Source organism: Branchiostoma belcheri, unplaced genomic scaffold (genome assembly GCF_001625305.1).
Source record: "Branchiostoma belcheri isolate BF01 breed outbred unplaced genomic scaffold, Haploidv18h27 scaffold137, whole genome shotgun sequence".
Classification (NCBI taxonomy): domain Eukaryota; kingdom Metazoa; phylum Chordata; class Leptocardii; order Amphioxiformes; family Branchiostomatidae; genus Branchiostoma; species Branchiostoma belcheri.
This window is the reverse complement of record NW_017802791.1, coordinates 29,180-42,266: the sequence shown is the minus strand read 5'-3', so window position 1 is coordinate 42,266 and position 13,087 is coordinate 29,180. Positions and strand designations below refer to the sequence as shown.

The 13,087-nt window shown below is 38.9% G+C and overlaps 1 protein-coding gene across 1 annotated transcript in view; it reads right to left on the bottom strand.

The window, feature by feature from the left end:
- Positions 1-884: 884 nt before the first annotated feature.
- LOC109464330 (biorientation of chromosomes in cell division protein 1-like 1) overlaps positions 885-13,087 on the bottom strand; it is a 32,754-nt gene continuing 20,551 nt past the window's right edge. Inside the window, exons 10-14 of the mRNA XM_019761278.1 lie at positions 10,064-10,311; positions 8,050-8,160; positions 6,825-6,957; positions 1,511-1,679; positions 885-897 (exon numbers count right to left, since the gene is read on the bottom strand). Coding sequence (XP_019616837.1) covers positions 885-897; positions 1,511-1,679; positions 6,825-6,957; positions 8,050-8,160; positions 10,064-10,311 — 674 coding nt within the window. The remainder of the gene's footprint in view (positions 898-1,510; positions 1,680-6,824; positions 6,958-8,049; positions 8,161-10,063; positions 10,312-13,087) is intronic.

Below are 13,087 nucleotides of genomic sequence, written 5' to 3'. Positions count from 1 at the left end.
GGGNGGGNGGTGAGGGGGCTGGGGAGGGGGTAAGAGGGGCTGGCGATGTGTCGTAACCCTTGTCTTGCTTGTCGCTGGCCGTAGATCCCCTGTGAAGATGAATAGACACGAGCAGGTTTAACTTAAAACAACGCAGTGAGAGATAGCAGATTTTACATGTACCTCTTGACAAGGAGGGAAAAAGTGCGGCTCCCAACAGCAGCAGCTCCTAAACTACCAGGGGCCAAATTCTGATGCATCATATACCGAAAAACATCCAATGTACACATGTAATGCAAGAAAAATCTGGGTTTCGCGCAGGTGTAGTACAAAATGTACATTCTGCTGATGTGCAGGTATAATTACACCCTTATCATACAGACCCCCTTAGACCTAGAAAAAAATGTTGTGTTTCCTGTTTCAGTCCTGAAAAAATTAGGGTTGGCACAAATGTAGGTAGGGTTTTTTTTTCCTTTAATTTAGATCATGGAGTTGTATGTCCCATGCAGGGGGCCAACCCAAAAAAGTCTAGGGTTGGCAGATTTTTCTAGGGTCGGTCAGGAAACAGGAAACACAACATTTTTTCCTTGGCCTTACAGACGTGACTGATCAACCTTACATAATTTCATCTAGAGGGGCTAATATCGTAAACAATTATAATGAAAGGTAAAAATGAAGAAATAAGTATGTAGTGGCCATCGAGAACCCCTTGTGGATTAAACCAATTCTGCAGAATTCTTCCCAGAATTCTGGCTCCAGTTCTAGACTTCTGCAGAATTGGGTTAATTTCCAAGGGGTCGTGGATGGCTGCCACATATTTCTTACATCATTTTTACCTACATGTCCAGTTTGCGAAATAAGCCCATCTAGATGTAAGGTTGCTGAGATATGGGATTTGTCCAGAATTAAATTGGAAGTCTGGAATTGCAACAGTACAATACACGTGGGACACAGGCAGCTTCTGCTTGGGTTTTGTTTCACACAATAGAAACAAATACAGGACAAGACAATACTCATTTTCACTTCAGATAGAGGTGTAAAGTGTGTAGTGTATTTCCCAAGGGCACACGATCGGTGGCATGTGAGGACTCGAACCCGGGACCTCTTGGTTCTGAGCTGAGCACTCTGCCATTGCTGTTATTCTAAAAGAAGAATTCACCACTTCCCAAAGTGCCTAGTAAAAGTCACGGATATGACGTAAGACCCCCCCCCCTTCCTCGATGTAATATTTCCAAGAAGTTCTATCGACAAACTGGTCAAATATTGTTTTGAATTATTTCTCAAGTATAAATAATAAAGCGCATACCATAATAATTATTGCATTTTTGTTGGAATTAGAGAAAATGATGTACATGTACCTTCTATCATTCCACCTTCTACCGAAGACTCTCCTACTCGCACGGTCACATTACGTATATTAGTAAGAACGATAGAAGGTACATCATAGAAGGGGGAGGGGGTGGTCTTACGTCATATCCGTGACTTTTACTAGGCATTATGGGAAGTGTGAAATTGGTGAATTGTTCCAGACCTCCTCCTCCCCCGCCCCTGTGCAGACCCAGGTCTGGCTGCGGCTGAAACAGCCCCTACGTTGGAGGCTCTTCTCTTCTTGGGCTTGTTGGGCTGTGAGTTCTGTAACACTTCAGGGATGGAGGCAGTCGTACACAGCAGGTAGTTAGCACTGCCTGGCTTAGGTAAACCTGGAGAGGGGAGAAATGTTAGTTCTGTATCATTCTGTATTTGTATCAGTATAGCCGGTATAACCACCAGTTATGTCCACCAGTTTATTAGTCATTTTGTACAATGTCATGATGCACAGTCTGGACATTCTTTGTCTTCCAGCGAACCCCACTGTAGGTTCCTTTTCGTTACACTAGCACCCCGTTGACAGTTGTTCTTGCAGAATCTTGCAGCTTGGTTCTGTGCCCTTTCCAGTTAATCTTAGTTTGTCTTTCTTTGTATATGGATCCCATACTGACTACATGATGTAGCTTTTATAGGACCAGATTAAGCAGAAATTGAAACCAAAAGAGATCTTTTTTGTTTAAAAACACAAAATCTGAGTTTCCACACCTCCCGAGAAAGGATATAATACATATTAATAATGTTCACAACTATAGTTTTGGACATTACATTACATGGAGGTTAAAGTTTTTTTTTCAAGAGTTTAGGATGGGAACTAGGCAGTAAGCAAGTACTAGGCTAAGTGTACTTGAGGCCTAATCACAACCAACATACCTACCAAATTTCATAAGAATCTAAAAGTACCTTCTTAATAAGTTATAACACTGGTCACCTCAATTTTGGAATGTCACTTTCCGAATTTTGAGACACCTATGTTGAAACCCCTGATTTTCAACTTTGTTATTCCTGGATGTACAGTGAACTTTTGCATGCCATTGGAAAGATCATGCTATCTTCAGTACCAGGTTGCTTTTTTTATGGTCAGAATGTACAAATTTATCAAGATATTTGACTTTAAAAAATTGCAAGCCTGGCGGTCTAGAACACACACCGTCATGCCCAGCAGCTTAGCCTGGCAGTCCTAAACTTTAGCCCGCGGCCTGAGTTAGCCAGCCCGCATCCAGACCGCATCCAATTAGCCTCATGAACACCCCATGAAAACCACTGAATTAATGAGAATTCACATTTTCACACCTGTGTAATTAACAAGTTTGTGATAAATTCATGAGAGGTCTGGGCTCAATGGTTAGCCCGCGGGCCTGAACAGGCCTGTCGGTCTGTGGACAGGCTGGGCTGATGATTAGGCCTTTAATATGATAGAGAACCTTCAGACTTTAAACACCAAACAGAAAGTGGGAAACAAAAATATGCTTCCAAATTGATGCTTCCAGATTGATGATGGTTTACACTTCACTTCATATCACTTCATATTAATAAACACCCTTCACATTTTCAGCTAATATTTTCAATAAGTGATTACATATTATTGACAAGTATGATGTACAGGTATGAATGATGATAACTTTCATGAATATTCATTTTGAACATTTTCTGCAAAAGCTTCAGAAATTTCTACTGGAAGAATTTTTCCTGTACATGGGAAGAATTGTTCTGCTATTAAGACTGCAAAAAGTCTCTTTCTAGTAGAAAGCTTTTCGAACATGTTTGAGGAGGTGGATTTTGCTCCTGCTGTGCTACCTGGGCTGATACCTGGGCGGGGTGTAACATTTGTGTAACGGTTATGACTAAAAAAGATCAGATAGCATCATAAAAGACCCTTGTCTCAGCAAGAACACTTCATATTAGACCTGATTGGTTGTGGTGTTGGAAGCCAACTTTTGAGGACACTTCATGGTCACTTACAGTTTCTGTTTGGCAGGTATAGTCCAATCTGTCCTACTATGGATGGGCAACTCCCCTGGCCAAATCCCTTTGAAACATCATGGGGGTAGAAATTTATCTTTTTTTTTAAAGAATGAAGACTTGGCTAAGTACAGGTCACAACAAAACAAGATGAATGGACATGGTTAACAGATAAACAATAACTCCATGGAAACATTTAAATCAAAAGGAAAACATTTGGAGTTTTAGTGCCATAATCCTGCCATGTATAAGCCTCAGCCGATGTACACTGAAAACATAAAAAGCAAGGAATCGATCCTCAATTTGCAACATGAACTTGCTTTCAGTGCAAGGAGTTGTACAATGCTTTAGGAAATTCATGTTACATTTTCTTTTGTAATTATTCTGTTCCTGCACCTTTGTCATGCGGGTCATACCTCAGGTCACCTATTGTTCCAGGCATGCAAATGACCACTGTCCAATTATCAAATTAGAGAGTCTGGTCGGGCTACCCTGACATGGGTGCACTGGCACTGGCTCAATAGCCCGAAAAAATATCCTATCAGAAAATCTCATGACATTGTAATGACAGTGTCAGATGGCCTGGGTTCACACGCTGAGAACCATGTCTTGGCCAAATCTTTCTATCCCACAACTAGTTTGTAGTGTCATGATTAGATTAGATTTAGATTATGAACAAAAAATTAATGATGAGAATCTTTACAGGATTTGTAATAAGTCTAAATTACAATTTAATTGGAAGTGCTTGCCCAAGGCCTAGAGTCAATTCTATATTGCTATATTCCACATTACAAATTGTAACCATTTCGAAAAAAAACACAATGTTTCTAGATAATTTCAAAGTATGATTTAAAAAAAGTAGAAAATTTTCTAATTGTTACAATATTTGTGAAACATCTCAAATAGGTTATATATATAATGAAAAGAGCTGTTCATTCAGTTTGGATATTTCCCAAAAATTTAGGAACAGAACGTAAAATGCTTGTACAGCGCAGGATGTACATGTATGATAGCAGACCAGGTAGCCTGGGTGTAAGAAACAGGGGCGAGCTGTAGCGCCTATAACCCCCCCACTGTTACATGGGTACCAGACTGCTGCCAGGCTAGCTCCTTGGCTCCTGGAGGGCCAACATTTGCCCAAGGAAATGTCACCATAGAGTGATAATAGACATCCCTCAATAAGCCTATGAATTACATTGTAAAGGCTTGTTATCCCCTAGACACAAAGAACACAGTTTCTTTAAAAATGGGTGACAAAAGGGGAGGGGAGGTGATTATGATAAAATTAACAAGTTCTAACTTCCAAGCAACAACTTGAAGTTAGTCTCCAGTCAGAATCTGATCAATGTTAGACGTGTTTACAACTGAAGAAAGGGGATGCTTTTGCTTCCGAAGCAAAAGCATTCATTGAGTTATCAGACTGCATGAATTGTCATGACATACAAAAAATCAGATGATCATTGATCAATTACTAAGGTGACCTTGAGAGAATATTGATGTAATGTTGTAATTTTATAGAACAGGATTCTTCTTCAAGTGAATGAGTCTGAGAAACAAGTAATGACATTATATTTAGTCTCTATGGCCGGCCAACTCCTCTGGCCAATGATGTTCCCCTTAGCCATGGAGCTACCTCCATGCCTTAGCCGATTGCTACTATTTATTTAGCCTGCAAAGGAGTCTGGTGGAGACTACATTACATGTATATTGGTGTGGCCTAACAGTTGTATATATTTATTATACAGTCATTCCTGCCGAAATTTCTAGGAAGGATTCTATCTGCAGGAATCTACAATGTCTTAGTAGGTTTTTCCTGCAGAAATTTCCTGCAGGAAGAAAATTTTCAAAATTAATTTCCATGCATGTTATCATTCATACCTGTCCAATTATCAAATTAGAGAGTCTGGTCGGGCTACTAGTACCCAGACATGGGTGACATGGTCTTTGCAGCTTGCACTGGGTAGCTCAATAGCCCGAAAAAATATCCAATCAGAAAACCTTATGACATTGTATATAATGACAGTGTCAGATGGCCTGGGTTCACACGTTGAGAACCATGTCTTGGCCAAATCTTTCTATCCCTCAACTAGTTTGTAGTATTATGATTAGATTAGATTTAGATTATGAACAAGAAATTAATGATGAGAATCCTAGTTTTATTTTTTAAGATAGTCGGTCATCTTTTCAGGCTCCTACTGGGTGACCCAGTAGTCAAGCTGCCCAGATAGGGGTACTGTAATTCGACGTGTAACTCAACAATAGTCCAACTTGATAATTGGACAGTGGCATTTGCATGTCAAGAACAATAGCTAAACTTAGTTTCATCCCGCATAACAATTGTTCCTTGATCAGAATAATTACCTGAGAACTGTTGAACCATGGTTGAACAGAAATGGACTGAGGATTTTATAACTCCATTGCTTGAAAGCAGGTTTAAGTTGCAATGCATGTATTAGGCTTCTTGCTCATATTATATAGTACTAGAATTTTGTCTGGCAAAACTGTCTGTAACATAATTTTCCCAATGTTTCAACTGAACTGAACTGAACTTCAATGACATTCAGGATGCTCATGAGAAAAAATTGTTTCATTTTCTACCCCTAGCTGGTACAGAACGTGTTTGTAAGCTCTTCTTTCTTTTTTGTGGTCTACATGTAGTTGAAAGAGCATGCGAAGCTGAGTGATTGAGTGAGTGAATGAGGTTGAAAGCGGCAAAAATGTACAACACTGTTAACAGATGGGTGTGGATTATGCTCTCCTTCCTTATTTTCTGCTCTGAGAATGAAGTTTTACACATCACTTGGATCAGACCGCGGTCTGAAATGTAGTCCGTGAGGTCTGAATCCTTACCCCACCAGGCTGAAATTGGCACAGACAGTCTGCAAACATCAATCAATTCACGCCTTCCATGCCATTGTTTTGGGCTTTTTGCACCTCTTTGACCAGAAATTCCAGACCGCGGGCTGAAGTTAGGCTGACGGTCTGAATGGTTTTTGAGTAAATCAGCCCGCGGGCTGGGATTCTACACCTGTAGTCTAGTGCCTTTAGACCGAAGGTCCTGTAATTAAAACTTGCCGGCTAGTTGTTAGGCCATACGGGCTGTTAGGAAAGACCACCGGTCTGCTTGTATTTATTATTAATGATATCTTAAGTTATGACACTGCAGAACAATAATTTTCATATCACTGTGCTCATTACACCAAGAGCTACACACTGAATGTGAAACTTGAATGTTGAAAATCAATTTTTACTTGAGTTTCCAAATGCCTTGTGACTTTCCAAAATTGATGCGACCAGTGTTTTATCATGATGCTAAACCACAAACATACAATATGTCATGTACATGACTAAATTCAAATGCTACCAAAAACATATTGGCCATTTATTGCCCAAGGTAATAAACCATCAACACCTACCTAGAGTATATGTGCAAAGTTTCACACACAAACACTATCAATGACATAACCTTGTGGCAAATACAATAAGAAATAAAACATGATCATGATATCATTACTTACTGAAGGAATATGTGTAACAGCCCAGTTGCACCTGTCTCTTCTCCAGCTCTACCTGTATCTTTGTGGAGCCTCTTCTCCGAGGACGTGGCTTGGCTGGGACATTAGTCGGTGTTGGCACTCTTTTTACATGGGCCTATTAGAACAATCACAGGAATAAACTTTTGATGCAGAAACTCAACGATTAAGTTTTTTTGATAAACACATTTTTGTAGTGATACATGTACTCTCAAAATAGCTTATTTCATTAGCTTACACAAAAAAATATCATACACAGCCAAACTATAGAAATAGAGGACAGCAATGGCATTTTTAAATGATCACCATCTAGATAACTCCTGTCATGTTAGACCAATTTTGTTTCTTATGCATCATTGTTGTACTGTGAATGATAATAAGGTTTGTTAAAAAATACACAGCATGCTTGTACCTGTTAGATAAAATGAGTACATTCACTGCCATGTTCAATATTCTGTGGTAAACCTATGCTGATGTGCTCCATGCACAGGGTGTTCAGTAACAAGGACAGGTGTGTTTGCCTGTGTGTGGATAGTGTTCAGTACCAAGGACAGGTGTGTTTGCCTGTGTGTGGATGGTGTTCAGTACCAAGGACAGGTGTGTTTGCCTGTGTGTGGATAACGTTCAGTACCAGGACAGATATGTTGTCTTTGTACGCATGGCATTCAGCGCCAAGTACAGGTGTGTTTGCCTGTGTGTGGATGGTGTTCAGTACCAAGGACAGGTGTGTTTGCCTGTGTGTGGATAGTGTTCAGTACCAAGGACAGGTGTGTTTGCCTGTGTGTGGATGGTGTTCAGCACCAAGGACAGGTGTGTTTGCCTGTGTGTGGATGGCATTCAGCACCAAGTACAGGTGTGTTTGCCTGTGTGTGGATGGTGTTCAGCACCAAGGACAGGTATGTTTGCCTCTGTGTGGATGGTGTTCAGCACCAAGTACAGGTGTGTTTGTCTTTGTGTGGATGGTGTTCAGCACCAAGGACAGGTGTGTTTGCCTGTGTGTGGATTGTGTTCAGCACCAAGAACAGGTGAGTTTGCCTGTGTGTGGATGGTGTTCAGCACCAAGGACAGGTGTGTTTGCTTAATTATTTGTGCTGCTTCTGCTTCTCACTATCCTGTACAATTCCTTTAAATGCACTTCTAAAATGGAATCTGGGATTTCAAACCCCCAGAAAACAACATGATAAAGTACATGATGTACTAGTATGCTGACCTGACTCACTGTTTTACTAGTTGCTTCTTCCACCTTTTCTTGAACGGCAGGAGGGGCTACAGGTCCTGGGGCTATGTCTTCTGTCTTCATCGGTGCATTTTCTGCCTCAACCTGGAAGAAAGTGATAATTTAAGCTATTGTAGTAAGACTTACATGCAGTGTATGTTACAATATGACGTGTTTCCATGCATCTTCATAGCATTATAAAACATCTAGATGAGGCATGAGACCTACATGTACATTGTACACGTACATGTATGCAACAAAGTAGCCAGAGATAGCATACGTCAGTGAAGGTAAGACATCCAGGTAATAAGATACGCCAAAAGCAGTTACTCAAGAAACTTGACCATTTTCAAAATCATATCCAGTTGCATGAGTAACTTCTTTTTGGCAGAGATAGCATAGTTTACCCTATTTCAATGATAATGCTCTGCAACCCTGAGCACACACATACATTTGTAAATGCTGCCAAAACTAGAAAGGCCAATATTTGCTTTGGAGCAAATACAGCAATGGGTTCACCACATTTTACGACATGGCAGGGAAAGAATGAGAAACACAAGGGAAAACAATGATTTACATTGATATAACTATAATATGAAGTAACATACAACTAAAACAACAGTTGGATAGCTATTCCCTACTTTATTGGTTAGGATATTTAATTGCATAATGCAAACTGTTGATTTTCAAAATAAATAAAAAAACGTTCATGCCCCGCATTCCAATGCTGGAGCAGAAAAGCTTGAAATACCTACCAAAACACTTGAATAAAGACATACTGTCAGTATGGAAATGCTCTGTGCAGGTGTTAATCAAGTTAAATCCCAACAGCCAATCAGCAAGAAGTATAGAGGAAAACTGCATGCCTATTGGTTGATGCCCTGCATTCCATTGTGATGACTCATGCCCAGACGTGGTAAACACGGCACACTAACACAGTAATACATTTGCTATAACACAGCCAAAAAACTCAAATAAAACCATTCTAAAAGCCTGTATCACAAAAATTTAAAAAACGCCTAGGGGTATTTGCCCACTGTACCTCCATACCAAATTTCAGGACCTTAGGCCCTAAAATGAAGAAGCTGAATCCATTTAAAAAATGGCAGGAGAAGGAGGAGAAGAAGAAGAAACATCAGAAAAAGCAATATGGGTTCACCACCACTTCGTGGTGTGGTGAACCCATAAATATAACCTTCTTGGCAAAGGTTATTATCCATAGAAAATAACACCTTCCTTTATACATGTCTGTACAAAGTAACATTTGTTGATGAATGAAAGCTCATCTGCGTTCAACTTGGTAGAATCCATAGTTGAAGAGTTTAAGCTTGTTCCCACACAAGGAAATAAAGTCACCATAAATTTTCGGCTGATTCCGTCAACCTTCATCAGATGTGTGATGCAATCGCTGGTCACTGATCAGCTGAAAATTTATGGTGAGTTTCTCCTTTGTGTTGGAACAAGTTTGAACTCTTCAACTATTCGTTGATGAAGGTCAGATATCCAGGTAAAACAATTTTCAAAGACAAATCAAATCCTACTACACTAGTACTACTGTACTGGATACATGTCAATTATGGAGATTACTTCTTTCACAAAAATGTGATTAGTGTGGACTTGTTTGCTTGGTTTGTTTGCTCACCCTGGATGATTAATTGATTGATTGCTTGATTGATTAAGTGAGTGAGTGAGTGAGAGAGTGAGTGAGTGATTGGGTGAGTGAGTAATTGAGTGAGTGAGTGAGTGAGTGAGTGAGTGAGTGAGTGAGTGAGTGAGTGATGAGTGATGAGTGAGTGAGTGAGTGAGTGAGTGAGTGATGAGTGAGTGAGTGAGTGAGTGAGTGAGTGAGTGAGTGAGTGAGTGAGTGAGTGAGAGATTGCTCAGTTCACTTAAGCTTCTTGACACTGAAGAAGAATGACAGATGTCACTCCAAACGCCTGGAAGAAATTTATCCAGTAGACTAAGTAGAGTTTGATTTGTCTTTAAACAGGAATGAAATCATTCTTACAACAACTGGTTCTTGTCCTTCCACTGCAACAATGCTTTCCCGCTCTCCTGCAATGTGGAAGTCCAGCGAGGCGAAGTCTTCCGACATGTACTTGGGGTTGACCGTCAACCTTCTGCGCAAGGCTCGCTTCTTCTCAAGAACCTTCTGTTCCTTCTTGGCCTCCTTAAGACTCTGTTTGCGCTGCTCCATGACCTTCTTTCGACGATCTTGCGGCGACTCCTTGGTCGAGGGGCTCTCCTCTTTCAGTTCTAAACAATTCAACCAGGTCATAACCAAAAAATACATTAATTTTCAACAAAAAGAGACAATCAGAGATCAAATACTTCAATCAGTCAGATGGTAAGCACCCTCTGCCAGAATACACACAAACTGCAGTGTGCCCTCTTGTAGAACATACATGTACATGTACAGAAACTGCAAGCAGAAGACTTAAACAAGAGTTAAACTGCTTTGGGGTGAAGTGACTGCCTAATATCTAGAAATTGTAACAATTAACGCTAAGCATATTCAGGTTTGCAACATGTAGACATGCAGGTATTGTACATGTACATGTAGATATGCATGTGCCCCTGTGCTGTATTGGCTGGGCGGTTATTAACTTTATAATATTATAAAGGAGAAGAGCTATGCTGAAAAAAGGAGTATTCTTCACAATACAAAAAGCTTGGCAACAAGACAAAGAACAAGAAACCTGTAGCAAAATTTACAATAGCCCCATTGGCCCAACCAGTCCAATTTTACTTCAGGCTCCTATATGCTGTCAAAATTAATAGCAAAATAATAAATATAAAAATTTTCTATCACAACTAAATATATATCATCAAAAACCATTTTACAACACAGGCTTGAAAATATGGTGGTTATCATAGGAAGAGATTGGGCCATGAGTGGTTGCAATGGGTAAGTGGTCGGCTTAGGCAAGTCCCTTACTGTTTAAGTCTAAGGCCGCACCAATTTAATTTGTTGGTTCTCGGATTCGCCTCTTCGTTTTTTTCTGATTTGCAAAAAAAAAAAATTTGATTCTGGTCCTGAATCAACTGAAAAATGCTCATATTTTGCCCAATACAGTTGAGGAAAGTCCTTTTCTTCCTAGTTGTTACAGTTTTCCCATCTATCATTGCAGTGGTTTGATTAAAAGTTCAAAATTCAATGTTTAAATTTTAACCAAGCCTTTTGTGTTGACTTCATGGCTCATTACGTAGCATTAAGCCTATAATGGTATGCCTAGACCTATTTTTATTTTTTTTCGCCCTGTCGCTTCATATTTTTTCTGAAAAAATCCGAGAACCAACAAAATAAATTGGTGTGGCCTAAGGGAAAAAAATTGGGACAGAGAAAAATCCTGGGTAATAATGCAACTTGGGCAAGTTTGACTGTTATAACTGGAGATTCACGTCTTGTGTTTATGTCTAGTGGTGATTGTTAATATAAGCTACATGCACATTATGTACAATGTTTCTTTTGCTTAAAAGCATCACCATATATGTATTGTTTTCTTTAAAATGTTGAAATAAAAAAAAAGATATTTGCTGAATGATTATTAAAGGCTCAATTACTGTAAACAGTTCTAATTTTGTAATGTTGTTGTATAACATTGCCCCCTTATATGAAGAACAACAGTTACTGTTACAAAGAAAAATCCACTTTGTTATCTGTCTTTATTTGACATGTCTTGAGCAAAATAACTAAATGTGGGCTTAAAATTTACAATACTGGTAAGTATAAAATTGCATTTGTGTATGATGTGGCATTATAGCCTCCTTCTGTAATCAGTACTTTCGTACATTTTATACAGTGACTTTATTGTGCGCACTGATTCTATACCAGCTCATGGCTACAGTGTCAACTTGTGCACACATGCATAACTGTACAACATTTGAAATTCTGGACAGATTTTAATTAATGAACCACAGCAGTCCAGTAAATAATGGTACATGTACAATTATTGTATTAACAGTTTTTTTTTACAAAGTATAAGAATAAGATTGTAAAATTGTGTGTTTTTTTGTAGAAAGAATTAAGGAACTTGTTTAGTATAATCGTTTACTGTTTTATATGACAAAATTGTACTACTATTTTATGTACGTTGATGAAGGTTAGACATCCAGGTAAACGATACTCGTAAGAAAATTCAAACTCTACTACTGGATCAGTTAACGGATTTATTTCCGGACGTTTCTTGTATAGTTACTTGTATATAAGAGTGAATCGGTTCTCTGTTCATTTGTGACGCTGAAGAAGAGTGATGGATGTCACTCGAAACGTCCGGAAATAAATCCGTTAACTGATCCAGTAGTAGAGTTTGAATTTTCTTACGAGTACTATTTTATGTAGTGGCAAGCTTTAAATCTACCTTAAAATTCAATTTATTTACAATAATTATAGACTTACATGTAAAATTACACATCAAATTGTTATCTTAGCTACAAAGTACAGACATTTAATTTAGGAGAAAACTAGTTCTCTAAAATCAAAATAAGTTTTTAAATTTGTATACTGTAATTTTGTTGTATTTCTACCTACTAGTATATAGTACATTTAATTCAGATATCTACTGAAATTGTCGGGTTTTCTAGCCACATTTACTACATGTACATGCAAGTCCCCCTCCTCAAAACCTTGACTATTAATTACTTGAACTTTGGAAAAGTGGCTAAGGCCAAAGTAAATGTACACTGTACTTTGTACATGTACGTTTTCAAGGTGAGCCTAAGGTTTAAAAAAACAACTTGGCAACACAGTAATGTGGAAACTTCATATACTTGTAGAGTCTCACTAGTTTGGTCATTGAAAGAAATGATTTTGTCTTGGCATCAATAAATATGATTTCACAAGTCTCATCTTTTTATTCTCTGCTGCTATCCAAAACAATGTCTTCAGTTGGTGTCCTTTGTTTTTTGCCTGCTTTGTTGAAGCAAGGAGGTTTAAAATTGATTAAACTGCTTTGAAGTTGGTTTAAGTCTAAGCTCCCACTTGAAGTGTTGCAAAAGTTGGGTTAGGCATCATCTAAAGTCAGGAGAGGGC